This window comes from Lissotriton vulgaris, chromosome 6 (genome assembly GCF_964263255.1).
Source record: "Lissotriton vulgaris chromosome 6, aLisVul1.2, whole genome shotgun sequence".
Classification (NCBI taxonomy): Eukaryota; Metazoa; Chordata; class Amphibia; order Caudata; family Salamandridae; genus Lissotriton; species Lissotriton vulgaris.
The window spans coordinates 1406492596-1406516849 of record NC_141694.1 but is presented as its reverse complement, the minus strand read 5'-3'; the positions used below and the strand labels follow the sequence as shown (position 1 = coordinate 1406516849).

At 47.6% G+C, this 24254-nt stretch overlaps 1 protein-coding gene across 3 annotated transcripts in view; it reads left to right on the top strand.

The window, feature by feature from the left end:
* CFAP61 (cilia and flagella associated protein 61) overlaps window positions 1-24254 on the top strand; it is a 1856219-nt gene that overhangs the window by 1547674 nt on the left and 284291 nt on the right. For all 3 annotated transcript variants that reach the window (XM_086927518.1, XM_086927517.1, XM_086927519.1), the window contains one exon: window positions 9604-9809. In XM_086927518.1, coding sequence (XP_086783644.1) covers window positions 9604-9809 — 206 coding nt within the window. The remainder of the gene's footprint in view (window positions 1-9603; window positions 9810-24254) is intronic.

Here is a 24254-nt window from a genome sequence, read left to right as displayed (position 1 = left end):
CACATTTACCAAGCACTACTGCCTGGACAGTCAGGAACGTCGGGATGGGCACTTTGTCCGTTCAGTCCTGCTGGACTTTTTAATGTGAAATTGTTTCACAGACCCACCTCCAGGAAGGTATTGCTTGGGTATCTATTCTAAGGTAAGGAAACCGCGGCTAGAAGTCTCTATTAGATTACCAAGTTACTTACCTTTAGTAAAGTCTTATCTGGTAGAGACACTGTCTAGCTGCAGATTCCTTAGGGACCCACCCATCCTTCCCGCTCTGCGAACAGATTTCTAGGGACAAGGCTGTTTTCTATTTTAGGGCCCTAGTTGTCCACACCAGTGGTTAGTGTTCTTCGTGACCCGCGCTTATGGCCTGGAAAGCGCGAAAATAAACTGACATCAACAAACTGGGGTGGCACCTACATAGGCACAGCGCATGTCACATCCAGCACGGACGACACCATCGATGCCATATGAATCTGAACAATGCACCTACCGGTACGCAGGGGTACTGATCATTGAAAATGTCCAGAACCAGTCTGACGCCTGAGGATAATTCTAAGGTAAGGAATCTGCGGCTAGATGGAGTCTCTACCAAGTAAGACGTTACCGAAGGGAAGTAACTTGTTCTTTATTAAAAGTGTCTTTCATTTTCTTAGTGCTGTTTGTGTGCATGGTATTGAAGAGAACAAAATAGGTTTGTTTCAAATCTCATCATTGTCCCTGGGTACCTGTTTTTTTTTTTTAAGACCTTTATTGTACATTTTCAATATAGCACAATGTAGGGCCTACAACCTCCTGGGCCGGCCGCGATAGCAATTTAGTCATTAGCAATATTATCAGGATTACACAGCCGTTTAGCCGACAGCCCGGGGGTCCGGCGGCGAGTGTGAGCATGGTTACCAAAATGCAGACGTTTCAAATATACGATATGGCTTAGGTCTATGATTTTTTATTTTAACCCCACAACAAAACCATACAATGAGTGAAAAAACAAATCAATAACGTTTGTTTCTTTCCTAGCAACAAAACGATGTTCAAGTAAACAACGTAGCAAACATTGGCAGTGCGACCTTGGACACACCATCCATCTTCTAATGGCAATTAATCAGTAGGACGGAGCTCCCCTTAACAGGCGATACCCTTCAACAAACATGTAACTCAGACCCAGGTTCTAATCTGAAAGACACTCATCCGGGTCAAGTCGTCGAGGCTCGCATATGTCCCCTCTAAATTTGTTCCAGGCCCCCCAAATTTGTCCCCACTTTGCGGGGCATCCCCGATGAATAAAGACTGCTTTCTCCGCCACCATTGCTTCATCCATGTCCTTGCGCCAGTCTCGCAACGTGGGCAGCACGTGAGAACCCCACAATCTCGCAATGTTACGTTTCGCTACCAACATTCCTAGCATGGCCCAGTCCTGCTGTCGATGGGTCAGGTCTTCTGCTTCCCAGATGTTCAACAAGCAGCGACATGGGTTGGGCAGCAAGGAGACATTTATGGTCTGGGAGATGGTTCGCATCACCGCCACCCAGTACCTGGCCACCCGGCTACAGTCCCAAATAGTATGGAAGAACGTTCCTCTCTCTCCACAACCTCGGAGGCAATATTCATGAGAGGCTATCCCTATTCTGTAAAGGACTGTCCTGGTGTAGTACGTGCGATGCAGCACCTTTAACTGAACAAGCATAAGTCTGGAAGGAATTGCAGTGTCTCGGGGTGACGAGAGAGCCTCCTGCCACTCCGAGTCATCAAGCTCATCCACGTCACCCACCCAGGACAGACGTAGTTTGGACATCATGTCAGGGAGGTTGTTAACCAGTTTCCTATAAGTGTAGGACGTCGCTTTGCGAGACATATGTTCCGTCAGTAGCCTGTCTTCTAAAGGGGCGGACTCCTGCAGTTTCGTTCCCGCGGGAACGGCTGACAGAAGCGCATGTCGTATCTGTATGTATCTATAGTACTCTGACTGTGCCATGTCGTGTTTGGTTTTGTAGATAAGTGAAATCCACTACATTGTTTTTTTCCAAAGGTCTCCCACCACCGATATACCTATGGAGTCCCATGCCTGAAACCCTTTACTATTGCCCATGAAGCCCAACCTGTGCGAGTCCCATAGGGGTGTCATTAGTGTAATTGTGTTCGCGCACTGAAGATGTCTATGTGCCTTGTACCAAAGCTAAACCGTGTGACGGGTCGGACCCAAAAGGTCGGTTGGGGCGCTACGACTATTTAAGTTTCTTAACAAACCCCTGCGTTCAATACTCTGCCTGTCCGCCATAAAGGCGGGCTCCGTCTGTGGGGCGTGCAGCCAATAATTGATTTGCTTGAGATGAGCAGCCCAGTAATACAATTCAATATTAGGGAGCGCTATGCCCTCATCGTACCAATCTTTCACCAGTTTGCATTGTGCAATCCTCGCCGGCTTTCCGTCCCACAGTAAAGTAGAGACCGCTGCTGCTATGGCTCTGAAGTAGGAGGAAGGGTCTGGGAACGGAGTGTTCTCAAGGAGGTAAAGAAACTGGGGCAATGTCATCATTTTAAATAACGCGGCTTTGCCCAGGAGGGTGAGAGGGAGGGACCGCCATACCTTTACATCTCGATTGAAACGGTCGAGAGGAGGTTTCAGATTTAGTGCGTGGAACTTGTCTGAGTTGAGCGATACGTGGATTCCCAAATATTTAAAGGGGGTGTCAGTGTAGCGCAGTGGACAGTCAGCCGGGAGTGGTGGCAGACAACCAGCAAGGACGTATAGGACTGATTTAGCCCAGTTGATTCTGTATCCAGACTCTCCCGAACTTCTCGCAAACATTGAGTAATTCTAGGATTGATTTTTTAGGGGAGGTCAAGTAAAGAAGGATGTCATCCGCATAGAGAGATATCCGATCCTCCCATGACGGAGACCATCTGATACCTTTGATAGACGGTTCCCACCGAACTCAAATCGCCAACGGTTCAAGGACTAGCGTGAATAGCAAGGGGGACAACGGGCAGCCCTGCCTCATCCCACGTCCAAGCGGGAAGTCTCTGGAGATGTGACCATTAGCCGCTTTCGGAGCCAAAGGCCCGGTATAGAGCAGGCGGACCCACGCACAGAACTTAGGGCCAAAACACATATGACGGAGCACCGCAAATAGGTAAGGCCATTCCACGATGTCAAACGCCATGGTGGCATCAAGGGAGAGAAGTACTGCTGCTTCCTGTATGGATTCGCGACGAGCCAGCACCGCCGGTAGACGGCGCAGGTTATGGGAGGTGTTACGATTTGGCATAAAGCCGGACTGGTCCGGGTGTACCAAGGTGGCAAGGTGGGGGGCTAAACGTTGTGATAGGAGTTTGGAGAGGATCTTTGGCTCGGCGTTTAGCAAGGAGATGGGACGGTATGAGCCGCATGCTTCCGGAGCTTTACCAGCTTTATGGATCGGGATGATCGTGGCCAGGCGTTGATCCTTAGGGAGTTTCCCTACTTTTAGGCTGTCCACGAACATTTCGAGTAAATGGGGGGCCGTTATGGAAGCTGTTTGCTTGTACAGTTCCACTGGGAGTCCGTTGGGTCCCAGGGCCTTACCGGATGCCAGTGCGTCGGTCGCTTCCCGTATCTCCTCCACAGTAATGTCCGCCTCCAACGAAAGAGCCGCCTCAGGCGAGAGGCAGGGAATTGTCAAGTCTTTAATGTAGTCATAGGCTTCATCAGTAGTGTAGGACCCTTGGGGAGCATAAATTGCCTCAAAATGATCAACCATCTGTTCAACTATAACTCCGGGGTCCGAGGTTATATTGCCCTCAGGCAATTGCAGTTGTGCAATGACCCTGCCTGCTTTTTCTTTTTCGTCAAGCCAAGCCAGCATCTTCCCGGCCCGAATTGTAGTCTGCACCCTTTCCCTTTGGTATGCCCTCCACTCAACCTGCCGCAGCTGGACTGTTTGAGCGGTTCCTGGGGACGGGTTTGACTCATGATCAGAGATGGCATCCTTAAGGGCACACTCAAGGGCGCTAAGTTCTTGATTCTGAGTCCGCCGGTGGGCGGCTATGGATGCAATCGCCTGCCCACCTATAACCGTTTTCTATGCCTCCCACAGGGTACTGTGGGAGCCTACGGTACCCAGATTCTCCTGAAAGAAGTGAGTAGCAGCGCTGGAAAGGGACTTCCTCAAAGGGGCGCTCTGAAGGTAACCCGCATGGATAGGAAAAACGCGGCGTTTACCGGAGCGATGAGTCGTGATCGGAGATTCCCCTGGGGCGGATGTCTACCTCCTCAATGCCATGCAGTCCGTCTCCGGACATGAAAATGTAATCTATACGTGATAAGCAGTGGTGTGTCGCGGAGTAATAAGTGTATTGCTTGTCATGGGGATGCTTATGTCGCCAGCAGTCCGTCAAACCCAGGGCATCTAATAATCCAGCAAGTCGCCCGCTTCCCCGTGGCGCTGTAGTACATGGGTGTCTGTCCAACTCATGGTCTAAAGCGTCATTGAATTCACCCCCCAACACTAGTGTCGCCGCCGGCAATGACAGGAGAAAAGTGGCTAGGGCAGTGTGTGCAGTGGCATGCAGCCCAGGAGGGACGTATGCGGACACAAAATTGTACAGTTGGCCCTCCCATAATACCGTCACCGCCGCAAAGCGCCCCTGATTGTCTATTTTAGTCTGTTGACACACCATGTGAAAGTTCTTACGAATAAGTATGCCCGTCCCTCTAGAGCCGGAGGAGAAGTCTGCATGCGCGATGAACCTATGCCCCCATCTATCCATCACCTTCGAGGCTGTGCCGATAAGGTGAGTCTCCTGCAATAGAACTATTGCTGGTCTGCAACGCTTCAGATATTGTAGGACTAGGCCTCTCTTCACCTTGTCTCCCAGTCCCCTGACATTCCACGTCATCACTGTTAAGGTCGATGTGTGAGAGTGATGCGGCGCAGGATTGTCAGGTGTATCCATTACTTGTGCCGCCATTCAAGTGCATGCATGGTTGTGTGCAGTCCAACAGGAGATGGGCCTTACTGCGCACTGTCAACAATAGGTCAATCTCCATTGTGTTGTACAGAACATATCGTGTTTTGTCGCAAATTACAAAAACAGAAACAAAAACATCCAAACAACCCCCTCCCACCCCCCTCCCTGCATCCCTGCTGCACGGGCCTAAAACCGCCCGCCACCCCAACTTAGCAGAGTGCGTGGTCCCAACCCAACCCAGTGTACTTGCTTGCCAGGGGTGAGTAGCTCTGTGACCTTGCAACCAGCTCCGTGTAGCCTCGTCCGCCTGATACCAAGGGTTAAATAGTCAGTGTGTCGTATATAGTTCGAACAAGGGTCTCTAGGTCCGGCACTCACTCCTCCGATGGCTCACCCTCTTCTAGGCCCGATTCAGCAAATAGGTCTTGACTATGTCCTTCTGATGCCTGGTGATCCGTCTGAGCAGTCTTTTGGTCACGTTGACCCCTACCAGTTCGTCGCGGGGCCTCAGTGCGTCTCCAACCATCCAGCCAGTCTCTTGCCGCCTCCGGGGTGTCGAAAAACCATGCCTTGTGATTGTCCACGACTCTCAGTCTCGCCGGAAAAAGCATAGAGTAGGGCTACTCTTTGGCCCGTAAAGCTTTTTTTTATGTCGGTGAAGGTTTTCCGGCACCGGGCCACCTCTGCCGTATAGTCTGGAAAGAAGGCAATGGTGGAGTTCAGTATTTTAATAGGTTCAGAGACTCTGGCTGTCTGGAGTATGACATCCCGATCACGGAAGGTAAAAAGTCTGGCCAGCACTGGTCGTGGCAGTGCCCCCGGCTTCGCTGCACCCCCTGGAACTCTGTGCTCGCTCAACAGAAAAGAAATGGGAGAGGCCTTTCGGTTCCAGTTTCGTTTTGATTAAGTCCTCAACATAGAGATCCATCGCTTGCTTGCCTTCCGATTCCGGAATACCTAGAATTCGGACGTTATTCCTCCGTGAGCGTCCTTCCTGATCCTCCAGGCGTTCATGCAGTTTTTTGGCGACCGCTTCCAATCGTTCGGTAGCGAGTTGCAGTTCCGAGGTGTCTTCCATTAAGGATTTAGTGACGACTTCCACCTGCGCCACACGCTCCGCCATCTTGTGGAGGTCAGTTCGCAGTAGGCCCACGTCCGTTGCGATAAACCCCACCGTTGTCTGAACGCTGGAGAGCATCTTCATGAGGTCCTCTAGTGTCACTTTTTTGGATCCATCTCCCTCTGGGCTCTTTCCCGTGGACGGGCGGCCCTCCGAATGGTGCACGGCAGCTTTTTCAAAAGCGTCCTTCTCCAGTTTCGATTGCGCCGTAGCATGCTTGGGCCCCCTTCCCGCCATCTCAATCGGCAGTCGTTTTCGCTGTTTGCACTCAGCGTGTCGACTGTACTGTTGTTCTAGGCTGTGGGGAGGCGATATCCAAAATAGCGATGCCTTTCAGGGCCCCTCGTCTGTCTCCAAGAGGAGCAAGGTGATGGCGGACACGAGGCGAAGGTGTCACAGTGCAGGCATCTCCGCTGCTCGAGTATCAAACTCACCGGTCTCCACTCCCCTGATCGCCCGCCTGTATGGATCGTCTAGGTGTTACTCGTACTCAGTCCCATCGATCACCGTCTTCCCAGCCGGATACCATTTCAAACTCCCAGCGGTCAGCAAAGCATGTCCTGGTCTCTTCCTCCACCAGTACAGATTCCTCACAGTTAGGTGCAGTGGCACCGCTGGGCAAACGATTGTCCGAGAACAGGCCCACCTCCTCTTCTACTCAAGCCGATCTCCAACACGGTCCGCAGATGACCAGCGTGGTACCCCGACCACAGGGCACTTCCGGTTGGGTCGCAGTGCTGCGGCAGGGCGGTGTCCGGATACGCGGCAGGGCCCGCCTCGCTTCTTCGATCTATCTCCGGCTGGCATTGCTCGATTACGCCCGGGACTGGGACAGTCTGTGCCCCTTCTACCTCGGCGTTCCGGTCAGGCTTCAGAAGGCAAAATAAGCCGGATGGATAGGCGGATTAATGAAGTTAGAGCTGTTTCGGCCTCGGAGCTCTCGCACTACGCCGCCATCTCGGTCAGCTCGTAGCCACGCCCCCAGTTCGGGGTACCTGTTTTTAATGACTGTTAGTAACTCAAAAGCATTGACCCCACTTCATATGTAGTGGGTGAGGTTTTGCGGGGCTACAAAACCCTGTCTTTCACATTCAGACATTGGTGCATTTGTTTACGTTCACTCATGTTACCCGTGGTGTGAAAACAGACCTTGTCAAGCTGAGCCAGAGAGTCCGTTTACACGACAATGGAGAGTATATAGAGATACATGACAGTATAGAGGGATTCAGGTGTTAATGAAGAGGTGTAGCGGAGAGCAAATAAAAGTGGGTGGCGATATAGAGGAGAAAAAGTGATAGCGTGGACTATAGTAGAAAGATAGTGGGTAGAACAAATTGATAAATGGTGAGGTAGCAGGGACGAAGGAAAGGACAGGGTAGTAGAGACATACCATGGAGAATGGAAAGTAGAGGGATAATGGGGTAGAGTGGAAAAATATAGAATAAAAGGGGGAGATAAGAGCGGATAAAAACAACAGAAGAGAAAGGCAGCTGCAGCTGTGAGAACAGTAAAAAGATAAGCAGAATGTGGATGTACAGGGGAAATTAAAGGGACAAATGAAAGGTGACAGAAGGTGATACACAGAGGAGGTGAGAAGAGCGAAGCTTGCAAATATGCGAGGAAGGTTGTAGAGATGCCAGAAGACCTATAATAGAGCAACAAGGGCTTAGAGACATAGGGAGAGTGGGGGCTAGTGAAGGATGGAAGGTCTCCACAGAAGATACAGAAATGCATCAGATAAGGGGGGAAGTAGAAAAATGTAAATAGAAGGGAGAAAAGAAAGGGGAATGAAAAGGTCTCAAGTGATGAAGGAGAAAAAAGAAAGGGTAAGGGCTAAAACAGCGTAGAATCGGGACATCAGTGGGGAATAGGGTGAGGGTCGGTAGAGCAAAGCAGATGTGGGTTTGGTGAGACAAAAAAAGTGGAAAGAGGCGTGATACAGAGGTAGCAAAAGGAGGAATGTGAGGAATAATTTAGAAGAGTATGGGGAAGTAAGTATGTATGGGGTAAAGGAGAGAACCTGAAAGAAATGAAATGAATAACGGGAGAGAAGGCTATGGGTGAAATACTGGAGGGCATTGAGACCTCAAGGGATGGAGTAGTGGAGAAATAGATGAGGAGTGAGGAAGCGTTAAAGGCAATGTAATATGGAGGAAAAGTAAGAGAAGAAGAGATTGAAGATTTTTACAAAGGATGCAGGGAGATTCGTCTGTAAACCTCCATGGAAGCGATGACATAGTTTATTGCAGGTGCGCCAGAGCACTGTGGTGTGAGCGAGGCCTCTCCATATAAAATTAATATTGATTTTTACTACAAAATCAGGTTTTTAGGCAGCCATTTTCTTTCCATCCATTAGTGCCCATGTCATCTCTGTGTCTCTGGTTAGACTCGACCAGTGGGCTTCAACTTCATTTTTGATGGTGTGTTGCTCGAAACAGGTGCCTTGAGACGACTTATTGTATTTTGTTCTTCTCTTGTACTAACGTGGCATTCATTCAGTAAATTTTCTAGGAGCCAAACAAGGTGGTATTTTGAGCATCTAAATCATTTGAAATAGCAGTTTCTTCATTATCGCTTTGTGAAAGAATAATGAAGTGCATTATAGGATGCTCACTATACTTAAGGAACACAGGGCCAGATGCATCAAGCATCCATTTTGCGATTCCTTATTAGCGAAAAATAAGGAAACGCTAATAAGGAATAGCAAAATGGAATGCAACAAGCAATCACTACAAAATTAGCGATTCCTTAGAACTCCTTAATTGCGACTCGCAAATTGCGACTCGCAATTAATGAATACCTCCCCATTCATTCCTATGGGCCTAGAGGCCCATAGGAATGAATGGGAACACAATCTCAATTTGCGAATCGCAATTAGCGATTCGCAAATTGAGATTGCGAGTTCAAGTGTGCAGGGGTGTCCAAAGGACACCCTGTTGCACCCCTGAATTTGATCTGTGCTCATATGTTGCGCACACACATGCCCTTAGGGCATGTGTGTGCGCAACATGACACTTTGCGAAACATGACACTTTGAAAAATACACAAAAGTGCATTTTTCAACGTTTTTGTAAATTACCATGAAGTTGTACTTTGCGTGCCCTATTAGCGAAATCGCTATTCTTGACACTTTCATGCATCTATTTGAGATTCCTTAAATGCAAACAATCGCAATTTAGCTAATTCTCTATTTGCGATTTTTGCATTTGGGATGATGCATCCCAAATGCAAAAATACCGGTCGCAAAGGGGCAGATTCTGAGAATCTGCCTCTTTGCGACCGGTTTTTAGCTTGATGCATCCGGCCCATTGTCTGGTGGAATTGGGAGAGGATGTGGTGTAACGGCCAGAGCTGCCTGCTTTGGAACTGGAGAACCAGGTTTGAGTCTCTCCATTGGTTCAACATCTGTGATTCTGGGCAAATCGCTCATGCTCCCCTTTCTTAAAAAAAGAAATGTGGCCTTGTGTAATGCAACTGGTGCTCATGTAAAACTGATGCCTTTGGTTTATATGAAACTGTTTATTGCTTTTTATTTATTTCAGGGACAGGAATTAGTAACCGGAAGTGCAGGCGATGGGACATACTTCAGGCTACACATCAACTATTATAACATGGTGGAAACCGTCACCTGTCTCTCGAAAACACCATATCCAATCTCCAATTACATCTCTTTATATGGAGCGCATGAGCGATTACTCAACAATCTGTGTTCGCGATTTAAGGAGGGGCTGATTACAGATTTTTACAGGTAGGATTAGCTCCAACATTTAACTTTTGTAGTGCTCTAAAAAAAATCTCTATAGATTGCTTGGCTACTACAGTGTATATGTCCCATAGTATTTTTATCTCCATAGCTGCTAATTAAGAAAACATACCAGAAAAACCTTCTGTGTCACTGTAGTTATTTGAGCAATCACTTGCATATTGATTCTGAAGTATTCAAGACTATCAAAGATTGTATTTTGTGTGTGCTTGGCACCATATCTCTAATCAGAGAATACACTATAACCATACTGCCATAATGCCCTTAATGGCATCCTTCCCACAAGAAAATGTAAGAATATCAATGCTGTAGGTAGGAATGTATTTGGCTCTGTGAGTGTGGTCTTCCAATACCTATGCAATCTTGTTATGATATGAGGCAGTCTGCACAATGACCTGCTTTAGTAGTCAAGCCATCAAAAACGTTTACTGTAAGAGTCACTAAGATTGTATTGGAACCAGTTCGTCATCATGGCAAATGCCTCCAACAGATGTTGGTCGATTCATTTAGGAGAACTTTGTCAGTGTTCTCTGGAGTGCGGGTCGGAAGACAGCCAGCTCCATGTATAAGGTCTAGAATTACGAAGCATTCAATTAGTGCTCTTCATTGTTCTCCCTTCAGTCCAGTACTAGAATCTTTTAAGTACTCATGGACGATACAACGTTAGTGTGATACATATGTATTTTGTCCTGTGAAACCATGTAGCATTTATTTTGGGTTCGGAGAAAAGGAGTGTCTCTGTCAGTGGGTCACCTGGTCAGTGTGCACGTCTCATTGCACTACACAGATTGATGTCACCCAATCATGAATAGGGATTACACTAAGATATTCTTCTGGTGCACTAGGGATACATGCACACATGCCTTTCTTTGCTCTCTGGAAAACTTTCACAGGGATTCACTCATAGATACATGGCTGGACCTTCCAAGTACACTTTAATTGTTTCTTCAATCCCAGTGCTACCTAGAAAAGTTAAGAAGATACGGTGACATCGTTCAGAGGTTTTAATGATCGCCCAACCCGGGCCGGGTACCCAGACCTCCTGAAACAGTCTGTGTCCTCTGTGCAGGTTGCCCATGAGAGAGTACCTTCAGTCTCAAACCAGAGAACCGTTTTCCTCAAGCAGGCACATAAGAGACCAACAATAAGAGCTTATGTCTGTCCAGTGATGGAGGTGATCCTATCAGACAGACACCACTCCACAAAATCAGGAAGAAATGTTCAGAATGTTTAATCCAGTTGTGAAACAAGTATCCATTGTTGCTTAATGCAGGCTCAGTAACGTATTTTGCAGTTATGTTCTGTATTTCTACACACACACAACATAGTTTTTTAGGTCTCGCCTGCCAATGCACTTGCGCATTGCGGGCAAGAGATATAGAGGCTAAACCAAGCTCTGAAACCATTGCGGATTTCATCGAGTGCATGTGGTGCTCGTGCACGCGCTTGCCCGAGCCTCCTGCCCCCGAGAGCTTAGCTCACTTCAAAGGGATCCGCTCCCCCGCTTCACACTTTTCACAGCCGCCAGGCCGTGTCTCGCATTTCTCCCCCCCCCCTCCCCACAGCAATGCCAAGAGCTTGTTCTTTATAGCATTTCGCAGCCGCACTACAGCATATGTTGGGTCTGTCATAATTTTCAGTATTCGCATATGTAAAATGTCGGCACCCTGATCGAACATTCTATGGAAATCTGATGCAAATTTGCGGAGCACATTTAATGATTTGTTTCTCAGTGGAACAACCGTTGCCGTACACTCATTGGTAGAGGGGAGTTAGCATTCTCACCCTGGAAACCCCCTTACTCCTGCTCTTGGCTGAAGTACGTCTCTGGACTGGAGTATTGTTACAGTGATTGCCGGTTGGGAAACTACCTGCCCGGCTCATGTAAATATGAACAATTGTATTAACGTGTGGGGTTCACCTTATTTCACTGGCATGAGTTTGCCTTAAAGGGCGACAAACAATGAAATAACCCTTATCTTGCAGGAAGAGGACACAATCATACTGCAGAGTTTTTGATGGTAAAATCCATTCAGTGATTCTGTGAATCGGGAGCTGGAATTTGACCTTGCAAATGCGTATATTTTCATGCGTGTTTTGGCCTTTGGCGTTTAATTAACTTTTGAATCTGGCCCACGATTAGCGAGTGTTCTCTGTTAGATACAAATATGGTCTTGGTCATGGGTTTTTTGCTTTTTCTTCCACAAAAGGACAGTAATTATTTTTTGGCAGTTAAACTGTGAGCCCTGAAGGCAGAAATGTACTTAGTTTATCTCCTTGGCCTCCCGCCTCTGTCACACTTTAAAATCAACGTTCCTTGGAGGCCTGCTAAAGCAGCGACGTGTTTGTGCTGGAACTGATAGCTTTGTGACCGTCACACCTCGCCCCTCTCAGCCCCTTCAATGTCAGGCTATGTGCTCCCCTCTTCCCAATGCCTCGCTCCCATTTGCTCCCCGTCTCTCCCTGCTTACTGCTATGTGTCCCCCCCCATAGCGCTGTTTTTGACGCTTCCGACTTCAAAGGCTAACGCTCCCCTTACCCCCCTCCCCCGCCACAGCAATGCCGAGGGCTTGTTTCAGAAAGTCGGTGTGCTTGATGCTGTAGTGTTATAGGTGACCATAGGTCTCCCTGACTGGGTTTTTCAAGCACTATGGCATCAAAACGATTTCTCTTGATGCAAGCACTTACCTCCATTGAATACATTGCTTTCTCATGAGCATGAATCAACAAAAAGCACTTTTAAATTATTTTGCTTTACGAGGTGAGGAATGGAATGCTCGTGCAATTATGTGCATTATGCATACTTGGTTATCATGCAGGCTTGCAACCTTTGTTTGTTGAGATGTTCGAGATGGTGCATGGGTACATGGAAAGTATGCATAGATGTGATAATAAGAGTTGCTGTAATGCTATGAGTTTTGTGGTGTGAGACATGGTGGTTCTAGCCCATATCTCATTAGAAAGTTACCAGGCCCAAATCGGCTCAGGCAGGTGATGCCCTTCTCTACACCCACCCACGTGTCTCAGGCATCTAGACGAGTCACCCAGATGGAATTGCTGAGTAAGTTGGACTGAATTTTCCTTGGCTGTGATTGGCTTCATCGTGGCAGCCAGGTTACGTGGCCTACTGTGATCTGAGCTGCAGGCTAATTGGAGGCAAGGCTTCCTCACGTGCCATGTATCTCTCATCTTCCTCCTCTAACTCTCTCGTCATGCATCTCACATTCACTGTCTCGTGCACAAACTTTAACAGTCTCTCATTCATTGTATCTCACATTGAGTTTCTTCACAGCCTTCCTCTCCTTGTCTCTGTCTCTCTCTCTTCATGCATCTCACATTCTGAACGTTCCTCTCGTCCTGCAATCTCACTAGTTTCTTTCTCTCTCTCACCCTTGCTCTCATAACGTATCACAATCCTAGTCTCTCTTGCCTTATTCGGTCTTGTCATCCTTGCATTTCTCACTCAGTGACTCTCCCTCCTTACACTCTCTTTCTGTTCATTGGCCTTCATTCATGGCCTCATGTTCAAATATCAGGTCGCGCTACAGGTGCAATTTTTGTGCAGCATCTGCAAATTATTTGTGTGCAGAGGTAGATGTAAAAAATGATCACAGCACAAAATGGCATTCAGTAGGATTCAATATTCATATTAAAGAGGCAGAAGTGTGCTTTGTGAATCCTGCTGAATGCCTGTGAATGCAAGGATAGAAGCCTATAAAGGGCAGCAGACTTAATTCCCTCCATTCATATTCACAAAATTGTGTTTTTTTTAATTTCTTTTTTATTGCAGTCGCTGTCTATCAAAGGGACATGGGCTGGAAAGAAAAAGACAGTTCAAATGATGCCAAGTGCTCTGTGGAGGCATTTTTCTTTCCCATGGAGAGCTGCCTTCACCCTCACACACCCTCTCACCCTCACTCATCCACACACCCTCACTCACCCTCACTCACCCTCACTCACCCCCTCACCCTCACCCACCCTCTCACCCTCACACCCCCTCACACACCCTCACACACCCTCTCCCTCACCCCCCCACCCACCCTCTCACCCATCATCTCACCCACCATCTCACCCACCCTCTCACCCACCATCTCACCCTCACACACCCTCTCACCCTCACAACCATCCTCCCTCTCCCTCACACACCCTCACATACCCTCACCCTCACACTCCCTCTCCCTCACACCCCCTCACCCACTCACACCCCCTCACCCACTCTCACCCCCTCACCCTTACACACCCTCACTCACACACCCACAATCCCACACACCCTCACACACCCTCACTCTCACACACCCTCACACTCTCACACACCCTCACTCTCACACACCCTCACACTCTCACACACCCTCACACTCTCACACACCCTCACCCTCTCACACACCCAAACCCTCTCACACACCCTCATCACTCGCCCTCACTTTACTGCCCTCACTCTACCACCCTCACTCTACCGCCCTCACTCTACCGCCCTCACTCTACTGCCCTCACTCTACCACTCTACCACCCTCACTCTACCACTCTACTGCCCTCACTCTACCACTCTACCGCCCTCACTCTACCACTCTACCGCCCTCACTCACTCTACCGCCCTCACTCACTCTACCGCCCTCACTCACTCTACCGCCCTTACCCACTCTACCACCCTCACTCTATCGACCTCACTCTATCTATCGCCCTCCCTCACTCTATCTATCACCCTCCCTCACTCTATCTATCGCCCTCCCTCTATATCGATAGCCCTCCTATCTAGCAATCCCCCTCCCTCCCTCTATCGCCCTCCCTCTATCTATCTCCCTCCTTCTATCTATCTATCGCCCTCCCTCTATCTATCGCCCTCACTCGCCCTCCCTCCCTCTATCTATCGCCCTCCCTCTCTTCCACCCACCTCCTTCTCTAACTCCCTGTTCTCTTGTGCTGTGCTGATCTGCTGCGCTCTTCCACGCCGCCTCCTTCATTAACTCCCTGTTCCCTTCTCCTGTACTAATCTGCTGCTCTCTTTCACCCGCCTCCTTCTTTAACTCTCTGGTCTCTTCTCCTGTGCTGACCTGCTGCTCTCATCCACCCCACCTCCTTCTTTAACTCCCTGGTCTCTTCTCTTCCCCTGAGCTGAACTGCTGTTCTCTTCCACCTGCCTCCTTCTTTAACTCCCTGTTATCTTCTCCTGTGCTGATCTTCTGCTCTCGTCCACCCCAACTCCTTCTTTAACTCCCTGTTTGCTTCTCTTCTCCTGTGCTGATCTGCTGTTCTCTTTCACCCCGCCTCCTTCTCTAACTCCCTGTTCTCTTCTCCTGTGCTAATATGTTGTTCTCAACCACCCACTTCCTTCCTTAACTCCCTGTTCTATTCTACTGTGCTGAACTGCTGCTCTCTTCCACCCCACCTCCTTCTTTAACTCCCTGTTTTCTTCTCCTGCGCTAATCTGCTGTTATCTTCCACGCGCCTCTTTCTCTAACTACCTGTTCTCTTCTCCTGTGCTGATCTGCTGCTCTCTTCCACCCGCCTCTTTCTTTAACTCCCTGTTCTCTTCTCTTCTCCTGTGCTGATCTGCTGCTCTCTTCCAACCAGCCTCCTTCTTTAACTCCGTTTTCTTCTCCTGCGCTAATCTGCTGTTATCTTCCACGCCCCTCTTTCTCTAACTACCTGTTCTCTTCTCCTGTGCTGATCTGATGCTCTCTTCCACCCGCCTCTTTCTTTAACTCCCTGTTCTCTTCTCTTCTCCTGTGCTGATCTGCTGCTCTCTTCCAACCAGCCTCCTTCTTTAACTCCCTGTTTTCTTCTCCTGCGCTAATCTGCTGTTATCTTCCACGTGCCTCTTTCTCTAACTACCTGTTCTCTTCTCCCTTGCTGTTCTGCTGCTCTCTTCAACCCCACCTCCTTCTTTAACTCCCTGTTAACGTCTGCAGATCTGCTGCTCTCTTCCACCTCACCTCCTTATCTAACTCCTTGTTCTATTCTCTTCTCCTGTGCTGATGTGCTGCTCTCTTCCACCCCACCTCCTTCTTTAACTCCCTGTTCTCTTCTGGTGTGCTGATCTGTTGCTCTCTTCCACCCACCTCCTTCTCTAACTCCCTGTTCTCTTCTATCATGCTGATCTGCTGCTCTCTTCCACATGCCTCCTTCTCTAACTCCGTTCTCTTCTCTTTTCCTGTGATGATCTGCTGCTCTCTTCCACCCCACCTCCTTCTTTAACTCTCTGTTCTCTTCTCCTGTGCTGATCTGCTGCTCTCTTCCACCTGCTTCCTTCTTTAACTCCATGTTCTTTTCTCCCGTGCTGATCTGCTGCTCTCTGCCACCCGCCTCCTTCTTTAACTCCCTGTTCTTTTCTCCCGTGCTGATCTGCTGCTCTCTTCCACCTGCTTCCTTCTTTAACTCCCTGTTCTCTTCTCCTGCGCTGATCTGCTGCTCTCTTGCACCCCACCACCTTCTTTAACTCGCTGTTCTCTTCTCTTCTCCTGTGCTGATCGGCTGCTCTCTTCCACCTCCTCTTCTTTATCTCCCTTTCTGTTCTCCCATGCTGATCTGCTGCTCTCTTCCACCGCGCCCTTTCTCCAACTCCCTGTTCTCTTCTCCTGTGCTGATCTGCTGTTCCCTTCCACCGCCTCCTTCTCTAACTCTCTGTTCTCTTCTCCTGTGCTGATCTGCTGCTTTCTTCCACCTGCCTCCTTCTTTAACTCCCTGTTCTCTTTTCCTGTGCTGATCTGCTGCTCTCTTCCACATACATCCTTCTTTAACCGCACACACACATACATACAACCACGCACACACACACACACAACCACACACACACAACCACACACACAAACATCACCCCACACAAACATCACCCCACGCACACATCACCCCACACATCACCCCACACATCACACCACACAAACATCACCCCACACATCACCCCACGCACAACCACACACTCAAACACACACTCAAACACACACTCAACCACACACTCAACCACACACTCAACCACACACTCAACCACACTCTCAACCACACTCACAACCACACACTCAACCACAAACACAACCACATGCAAAACCACACACACACACACACACAACCACACACTTAGCCACACATACAACCACACACACAACCATACACACACACACCCAAACCAAACCACACACACACCCAAACCGAACCACACACACAACCACACCCAACCACACACACATACAACCACACACACATACAACCACACACACACACAACCACACACACACACACACACACACACAATCAGATATACACACAACCACACACACAACCAACCACACACAACCACACACACAGCCACACATACAACCACACACACAACCACACACACACAACCACACCCAACCACACACACACAACCACACCCAACCACACACACGTACAACCACACACACACACAACCACACACATCTATCGCCCTCACTCTATCTATCTATCGCCCTCACTCTGTCTATCGCCCTCACTCTATCTATCGCCCTCACTCTATCTATCGCCCTCACTCCATCTATCGCCCTCACTCCATCTATCGCCCTCACTCCATCTATCGCCCTCACTCTATCGCCCTCACACTATCTATCTATCGCCCTCACTCTATCTCTCACCCTCACTCCATCTCTCACCCTCACTCCATCTATCGCCCTCTATCTATCGCCCTCACTCTATCTATCGCCCTCACACTATCTATCTATCGCCCTCACTCTATCGCCCTCACTCTATCTATCGCCCTCACTCTATCTATCTATGGCCCATACTCTATCTTTCGCCCTCACTCTATCTATCTTTCGCCCTCACTCTATCTATCTTTCGCCCTCCCTCTAGCTATCTATCACTCTCACTCTATCTATCTATCGCACCACCACAGCATCACTCAGGAGCACCACAGCATCACTCAGGGGCACCACAACATCACTCAGGGGCACCACAACATCACTATGCGCTACCACAGCATCACTGAACACCACAGCATCACTCTTCGCCACCACAACATCACTCAGCACCACCACAGTATCAATCTGTGCAACCATTCAACAACAACTGGTTCAAATATTTTCTCAACGTTTCAAGCTTTATTACAAATGTCACAAAAAGATGTTAATATTTCACTTCTGTTCTTGGATTTTCGTCACAATAAAATACACTGAACATAATCTTCACAAAAGTTATTTTCAAAAGTTTAAGCTATTGCCATTATAAATTACAATAACTTTTATTTAAGTATTAATTATTTTAAAAAAATAAAATCCATTGTGATTTGTAATATCAATACATCTAAGTCACGTAAATACAAAACATGTTGCTTTACAAATGCTATAGGTGTCACATTTCCAAAAGATAAAAGTATTGGCATTGTAAATGACAAAGCTATTAATTTCGCTATTTTCAAAACCAACACATGAATAAAAAGTTTGTCATTTACAAGACCAATAGCTCAAACTCACAGTACTTTTCCACCTATACCCTCCATTGCAAAAGTATGCGATCTTAACCCTTTACTCGTGTTTTTCATGTAGTCGCTATTTAGGTTGTTTTTTTCTTTCCAATTCAGACTGGTAACTTTGAGAACATTCTTTTGTATTGGGAACAGGGTGGGCAAGCTTCAGGCTATGTATGTGAAATCACCCTGTATGCCTTGCGTGTCAGTCAACCTGATCATCTGAAAACATTTACATGTAGACATTACTTTAGGCATAAAAGTGAACTTACAGAAACTCGTTTTTTTTCTTACCTTAGCTTCTCATAGACATAGAAACATTTGTACATGGTGGACCCTGAAGAGGTTCAGGAGACTTGACGTGGAGCAATCCCAGGAGTACAGATATTAGCTGTCATTTGGCTTCTCTGGGAATAAGGATAGAGCAGTGGACATATATGAACCTGCTCTATGAGTCTGTATTCTTGAATTTGGATACTGTCTGGTAGATGTGCAGGCAGCATCTTGGTCTTCCATGCACATTTTTTATGAAATACAGTTGCTGGTACAAGGAGGATCTGAAGAACAAGGCTCACTTTGAAGACACTTTTTCAGCAGTTTCTGACCTGAATTTCTGGTTTGTTCTCAGAACCACCCCTCCGTATGTAGCCTTGTTATTTGAAACTTTCTGAATATGTGGATTTAGTTATTCATTAGAGAAGCAAGCTTCTTTACTTTGTCAATTCTTTAAGTTCACCACCTACGCTGTCTATGAGGATAGTTGTGCCTTGGATAAACTTACATTGATCTTGTCTTTTTTCTTGGGCATCTATGAAGCAATACTATTTGATCTTATATCATTTACATTTATGTTGCTTTATGGCACCACTATGTTACTTTAAAGAGTGATAATCAGCGGCACTACCTTGTTTTTGAAAAAGCATTAACAAAGGTAAGCTACTTATTTTGCAGGATGAATGATTAACCCCATTTCATTACCAGAATGAATCAGATATTTTTTAAGATTTATGAGTAGGAAATGGAAATGAGAAAGGAGAACCCTCTGCCTTCAGCATTTGTGTTGCGAAATATAGAAAACTAAGGTTGTAAATGCTGTTAGAGTTCATAGAACGGTCTTGTTGTGACATTGTTTTGCAAAGACCTGCACCTTGTCATTAAAGGCCATGCAGACCATCTTATTGTAATTGGTTGCCGGACAGAATTTGCAGTCTACAGGTGAAAGGACAGAGATTCAAATCTGCAGGTTCGTTCAAGCAGTTGCATTGTACCATTCTGCGTACATTAGGAGTGACTGAGCATGGACTGAAGTTTACCTAAATATGGGAGTAGGCTACCACAAGCTGAGATTCAATCCTATACTGGATTTTAAAAAATGGTGGGTCTCTTAATGAATGTTAGGCCCCTTTTTTCTTAGACTCCTGATGTTTGTTGGAGCAAGTTGGTGAAACTACTTTAACCTGGAGAAGCAACTGTTTTTGAAAATCGATTTTCCAAAAAGACTTTTAACTAAAGGTGATCTGAAAGGGCGGACTAACATCTTATGCTGTAAGCGAAGGCCGTTGGTCCTACACTCCCGTCTGCTATCTAGTCTGAAATGAGTTTCTGGGAATTATAGTCCTCCTATGTCCGAATTGCAAACATTATCTGCTTGAACTGTGCAACAGTGACACTGTAGTCTCATCTTTTTTCATGATGACCTTGGTATAATAGTCATAGAAACTGAAGTGAAGCCCATGGGTGAGAATGAACTAATAAGAGGCTTGAAATAGGTGTTAATGCACGGTAGGAGGTAGTGAGGACCTTTGGAGTACTCCATAGGTATGATGCTATCATTTGGAAGAATAAAGCCTGGGATAAAACCCGTGGGAAAGAGAGGATTTGAACCAACCCAACCACATTTTGTTGAGTCCAACCTGCTTCATGCGACAAGTGAAGATGGTATGGTTGACTTATCAATTGCTTTCGAGAGAGAAGTCTAAATCATCTTCCAGATCTTGGAGATGGATCAGTTCACGGTTCAGGTCTCCGTTTTCTAAGAGGATGCATGGAAAATATAAGAGGGAGCATTGTTCCTCACATCACTGTAAGAAAAGAAAGAGCCAAGGAGAGTCTTATTCCATCAATATATCTAACCAGTTGCCTGCATTGCAACTTATCTCTCAACAGGTCTGTTTCTCTATTCTTTTGCCTTCTGTCGAGTTAATTGAAGCTTTCAAGAAAGCAGAGCTAAACATTTTCATTGTTCCTCTATCTTACATGCCTTTGTCAACTCCCAGGCGGCAGTAGCCTAGTTAGCACCACTGCAGTGGTGTAATGAAAATTGAAAGGGCCCCCCCTTGCAAGGTACACAGCGGGCCCCCGCTCTGGATTTAATCTGGAGCCGTCCGGCCTGAGTACAGTGCAGAGAGGGCGCCCTGCAGCTTGGGGGTTGCAGGGGCCTGTGTTACGCCTCTGCACCACTGGCATTGAGCGATGCACCACCAACAGCTTTAGCACCATCCCCTGCACCTTTCCCATCCTCAAAGACCTCAATCTTGATTTTTAAAGCTGGCATCTTCTGAGTCAAAAAAAAGTCAACATTAGCTGCATTGTGTGTCACTGTATGCTGCTCATAAGCAGAAAGCAAAAATGTTGCAGTTTGTTAGGCAAAATACTTGACTTCTACCTAAAAAAAGAAAAATTACTCCTCACTCTTTTATCTTTAAAGACATTCAGTTCTGATTCCAATGCACTGACATTTATGAGTCCCTTTGGCAAAGGGACTGATGATGACATAACATAACATGTGTATTTGTAAAGCGCACTTGTCACTCATGGGTCTTAAGGCGCTGAATAACAGAGGTTTATTGACAACACAAATAGGGGTGAACTGTTCCCTCCTCTTTAGTCAAATTGTGCTGTACCTGAGAGCTGAAAGTTACAGGCTTGTGATGGCTACATCTGCCAGTGGATTCCTCACCCTGTGAATATCCCCTGCGCCAGCAGCATTCAGAATTTTTTTGTAGATCTCCACGCCGACAAGTACGATGTTGTAGAACCATGGCTCTACTCGCATCTCCGCTGACGTCACTGGAGCCATAAAGGAGCCTCGTCGGCGTGATGACGTCAGTTCCCTTTTTTTCGCGCCGTCGACGCTAACGGTTTTTCTAGGACTCTCCGTAGTTTCACTTGATACTTTGTGTTTTTGGCTGTATTCCTGTGCTGCTTCTTGTTTCCGTTCAAGGATTTCGACGAGGAAGTCCGGGTTCAAGCCTTGCAGGGAGTGCGGAGGACATATGTCCATTACTGATCCACATGAAGACTGCGTTTGGTGTCTGTCATTGGATCACGGCGTCGAGGGATGTGCCTGTTGCAGGAAAATGAACCCAAAGGCCTTGAAAGAAAGAGAAGCGAAGCTCTTCATGGCAAAAATGAAAGAAAAAAGAGGAAGAAGAAAGTCGAGGTCTCGCTCCAGGTCGAGGTCGGGCTCGAGATCGACGTCGGGGCATGCTTCAAGAGCCAAGAAGCACTAAAAGAAGAATAGGCACTCTTCGAAGCATCATTCTGATAAAGAGGCAGCGCCGAAGTTGGCTTCTACAGTCCATCGACGCCGTAAGGACTTCGTGTCTCCTTCTCCTTCGAATCCTGCTTCTCCCTCGAATCCATCTTCCCTGGAGAAATCGGCTTCGCCTGCAGTTTCTCCTGTTTGATCTCCGACGCTGGCTCCATCACCAACTTCGGAACATTCTCCGGCTCCGGTAGAAGAGGTTCCTGTGCCGGATGAGCAGGCGATTCTATCGGATCCGCTGTCGGCGCTGGCTGGCCCGAACACGGTAACGCCTGCATCGGAGTCTGTCCCCGGGGCCTATCCTCATTTTCCTAGCCCGGCACAAGATCCTTCGCCTCATCTAAATGCGATGTATGGAGTATTCCATAGGGCTATGTACCCCTCTGGAGCACCTTCGGGTCCTATGGGTCCATTAGCATTTAATTTGGGAGTTCCTCAGGCCTATGCCCAGGCTCCATTCATTCCATTCCTTCCTTCCGATGCCGTCTTGGCATTTCCCGGCGCGGAGGACGTCAACGCCGTTTGCATCCTCTCCGGCGCCGTCAGCTCGACCTCGATCGGCGCAGGCTGTGCCGACGGATCCATGTACGACGCCGGCTCCAACTCCTTCGGAGTCGGTCTTGGCTCCACCGGCGTCGGCGCCTAGAATAAGATCTAGGAGAGAAGCTCAGAGAGTTTTGGAGGAGCAGAGATTTCCTCTGGAGGAAATGGAGGAAGGTGAGGTTTTGGACTCTGATGACTGTTTTATGGAATTCAAAGAGGCAAAAGGCCTTGATATGTCTCCTGAGTGGGAGCTTTCTCTTCTTTCGGATGCTCCATCAAAGGATGTTGCCCCCTACCATACGGTAATTAAAAAGGCAGCAGAACCTTTGGACCTTCAGCTTTCTTCTATTGAATTTACATCTAATATACTGACGGAAGTTCGCCACTCTCCTACTTCTGTTGTAGAACCTCTGCTACCATTTAATGAGGCAATTACTTACCCTGTATTGGAGGTCTGACGCAAACCATTCTCGGCTCCAGCAGTTAACAAAACAAATGCCAGGAGATAGAGGGTGGCTCCAGGGGATCCTGAATTTTTATCATCACATCCTTCTCCTGAGAGTCTGGTAGTCCAGGCAGCCTGTTCAAAGAAGTTTTCTGGTGCCTTTCCACAGGTTTCGGCGGACAGAGAGTCAAAAAAGCTCGACCAGTCTGCTAAGAAGGTGTTTTCTTTGGCTAGCATGGCCTTTAAATCAGCCAATGCCACCTGTCTTATGGGTCGCTATATCCATGCCCTTATGGACTCAGCGAAACAGCTTGCCCCAAAATTGTCCGAAGAGGACAGGAAAAATTTTAATGAGGTGTTACAGGAGACTCAAGCGGCTGCTCGTCAGGTGATTCAGAGTGGTTTGGACACAGCGGACTCTGTCGCCAGGATCATGGGATCTTCTGTGGCTACAAAAAGAGGTGCCTGGCTTAAATCTTCAGAGTTCTCCCCAGATGTACAGGCAACACTTTTGGACCTACCTTTCGATGGCTCTTGTCTCTTTGGCAAGAAAGCAGATGCGGCCCTGGAAAGATTTAAAGATAGTAAGGCAACGGCCAAATCTCTAGGCCTTCAGACTCAGCCTAGGGGTTCATCATTTAGGAGGTATAGAGGTTTTGGGAGATCGTCCTTTCGCTCCTACAAACAACCCCAGCAGCAGCGGCAGCAGCAGCAGAATACCTTGTATAGATCCTACAGGGGCAAGGATAGAGGTCGCCCACGAGGCCGTCAGCCCTCCTCCTCCTCCTCTACCTCCCCTCCTATTACCACAGCAAAGCAGCCCTAGATCCGCCATTCAGGATCATGTCGGTCCTGTAGGGGGTCGGCTTATTTTCTGCAAGATTGATAATCAGTCACTACAGACCTTTGGGTTCTCAATCTTGTGGAGAATGGGTATGCTCTTCCCTTTCGGGAATTCCCTCCAAATTACCCTCCTTGCCAAGGGATTTGCTCAGAGGATCACCTTCTCCTCCTGCAGGAGGAAGTTCTAACATTACTAAAAAAAGGTGCGATAGCGGTGGTTCCGGAGCAGGGAAGGGGTCAGGGTTGCTACTCCCGGTATATTTTACAGATACCCAAAAGGATGGCAGGTTACGTTCAATCCTGGATCTCAGGATCTTGAACCTTTTTCTGAAGCAGGAAAAGTTCAAGATGCTCACCCTTGCGCAGGTTCTTCAAGCGCTGCAACAGGAGGATTGGATGATGTTGATCGACTTGCAGGACGTGTATTTTCATATCCCGATCCTGAAGTCGCACAGGAAGTATCTCTGTTTCACGGTAGGGTCGCAACATTATCAGTTTGCGGATCTTCCGTTTGGTCTTACTACTGCAACTCGAGTCTTCACCAAGGTTATGGCAGTGGTGGCAGCCCATCTCAGAAGGTCGGGGATTTCGGTTTTCCCTTTTTGGACGACTGGCTGATCA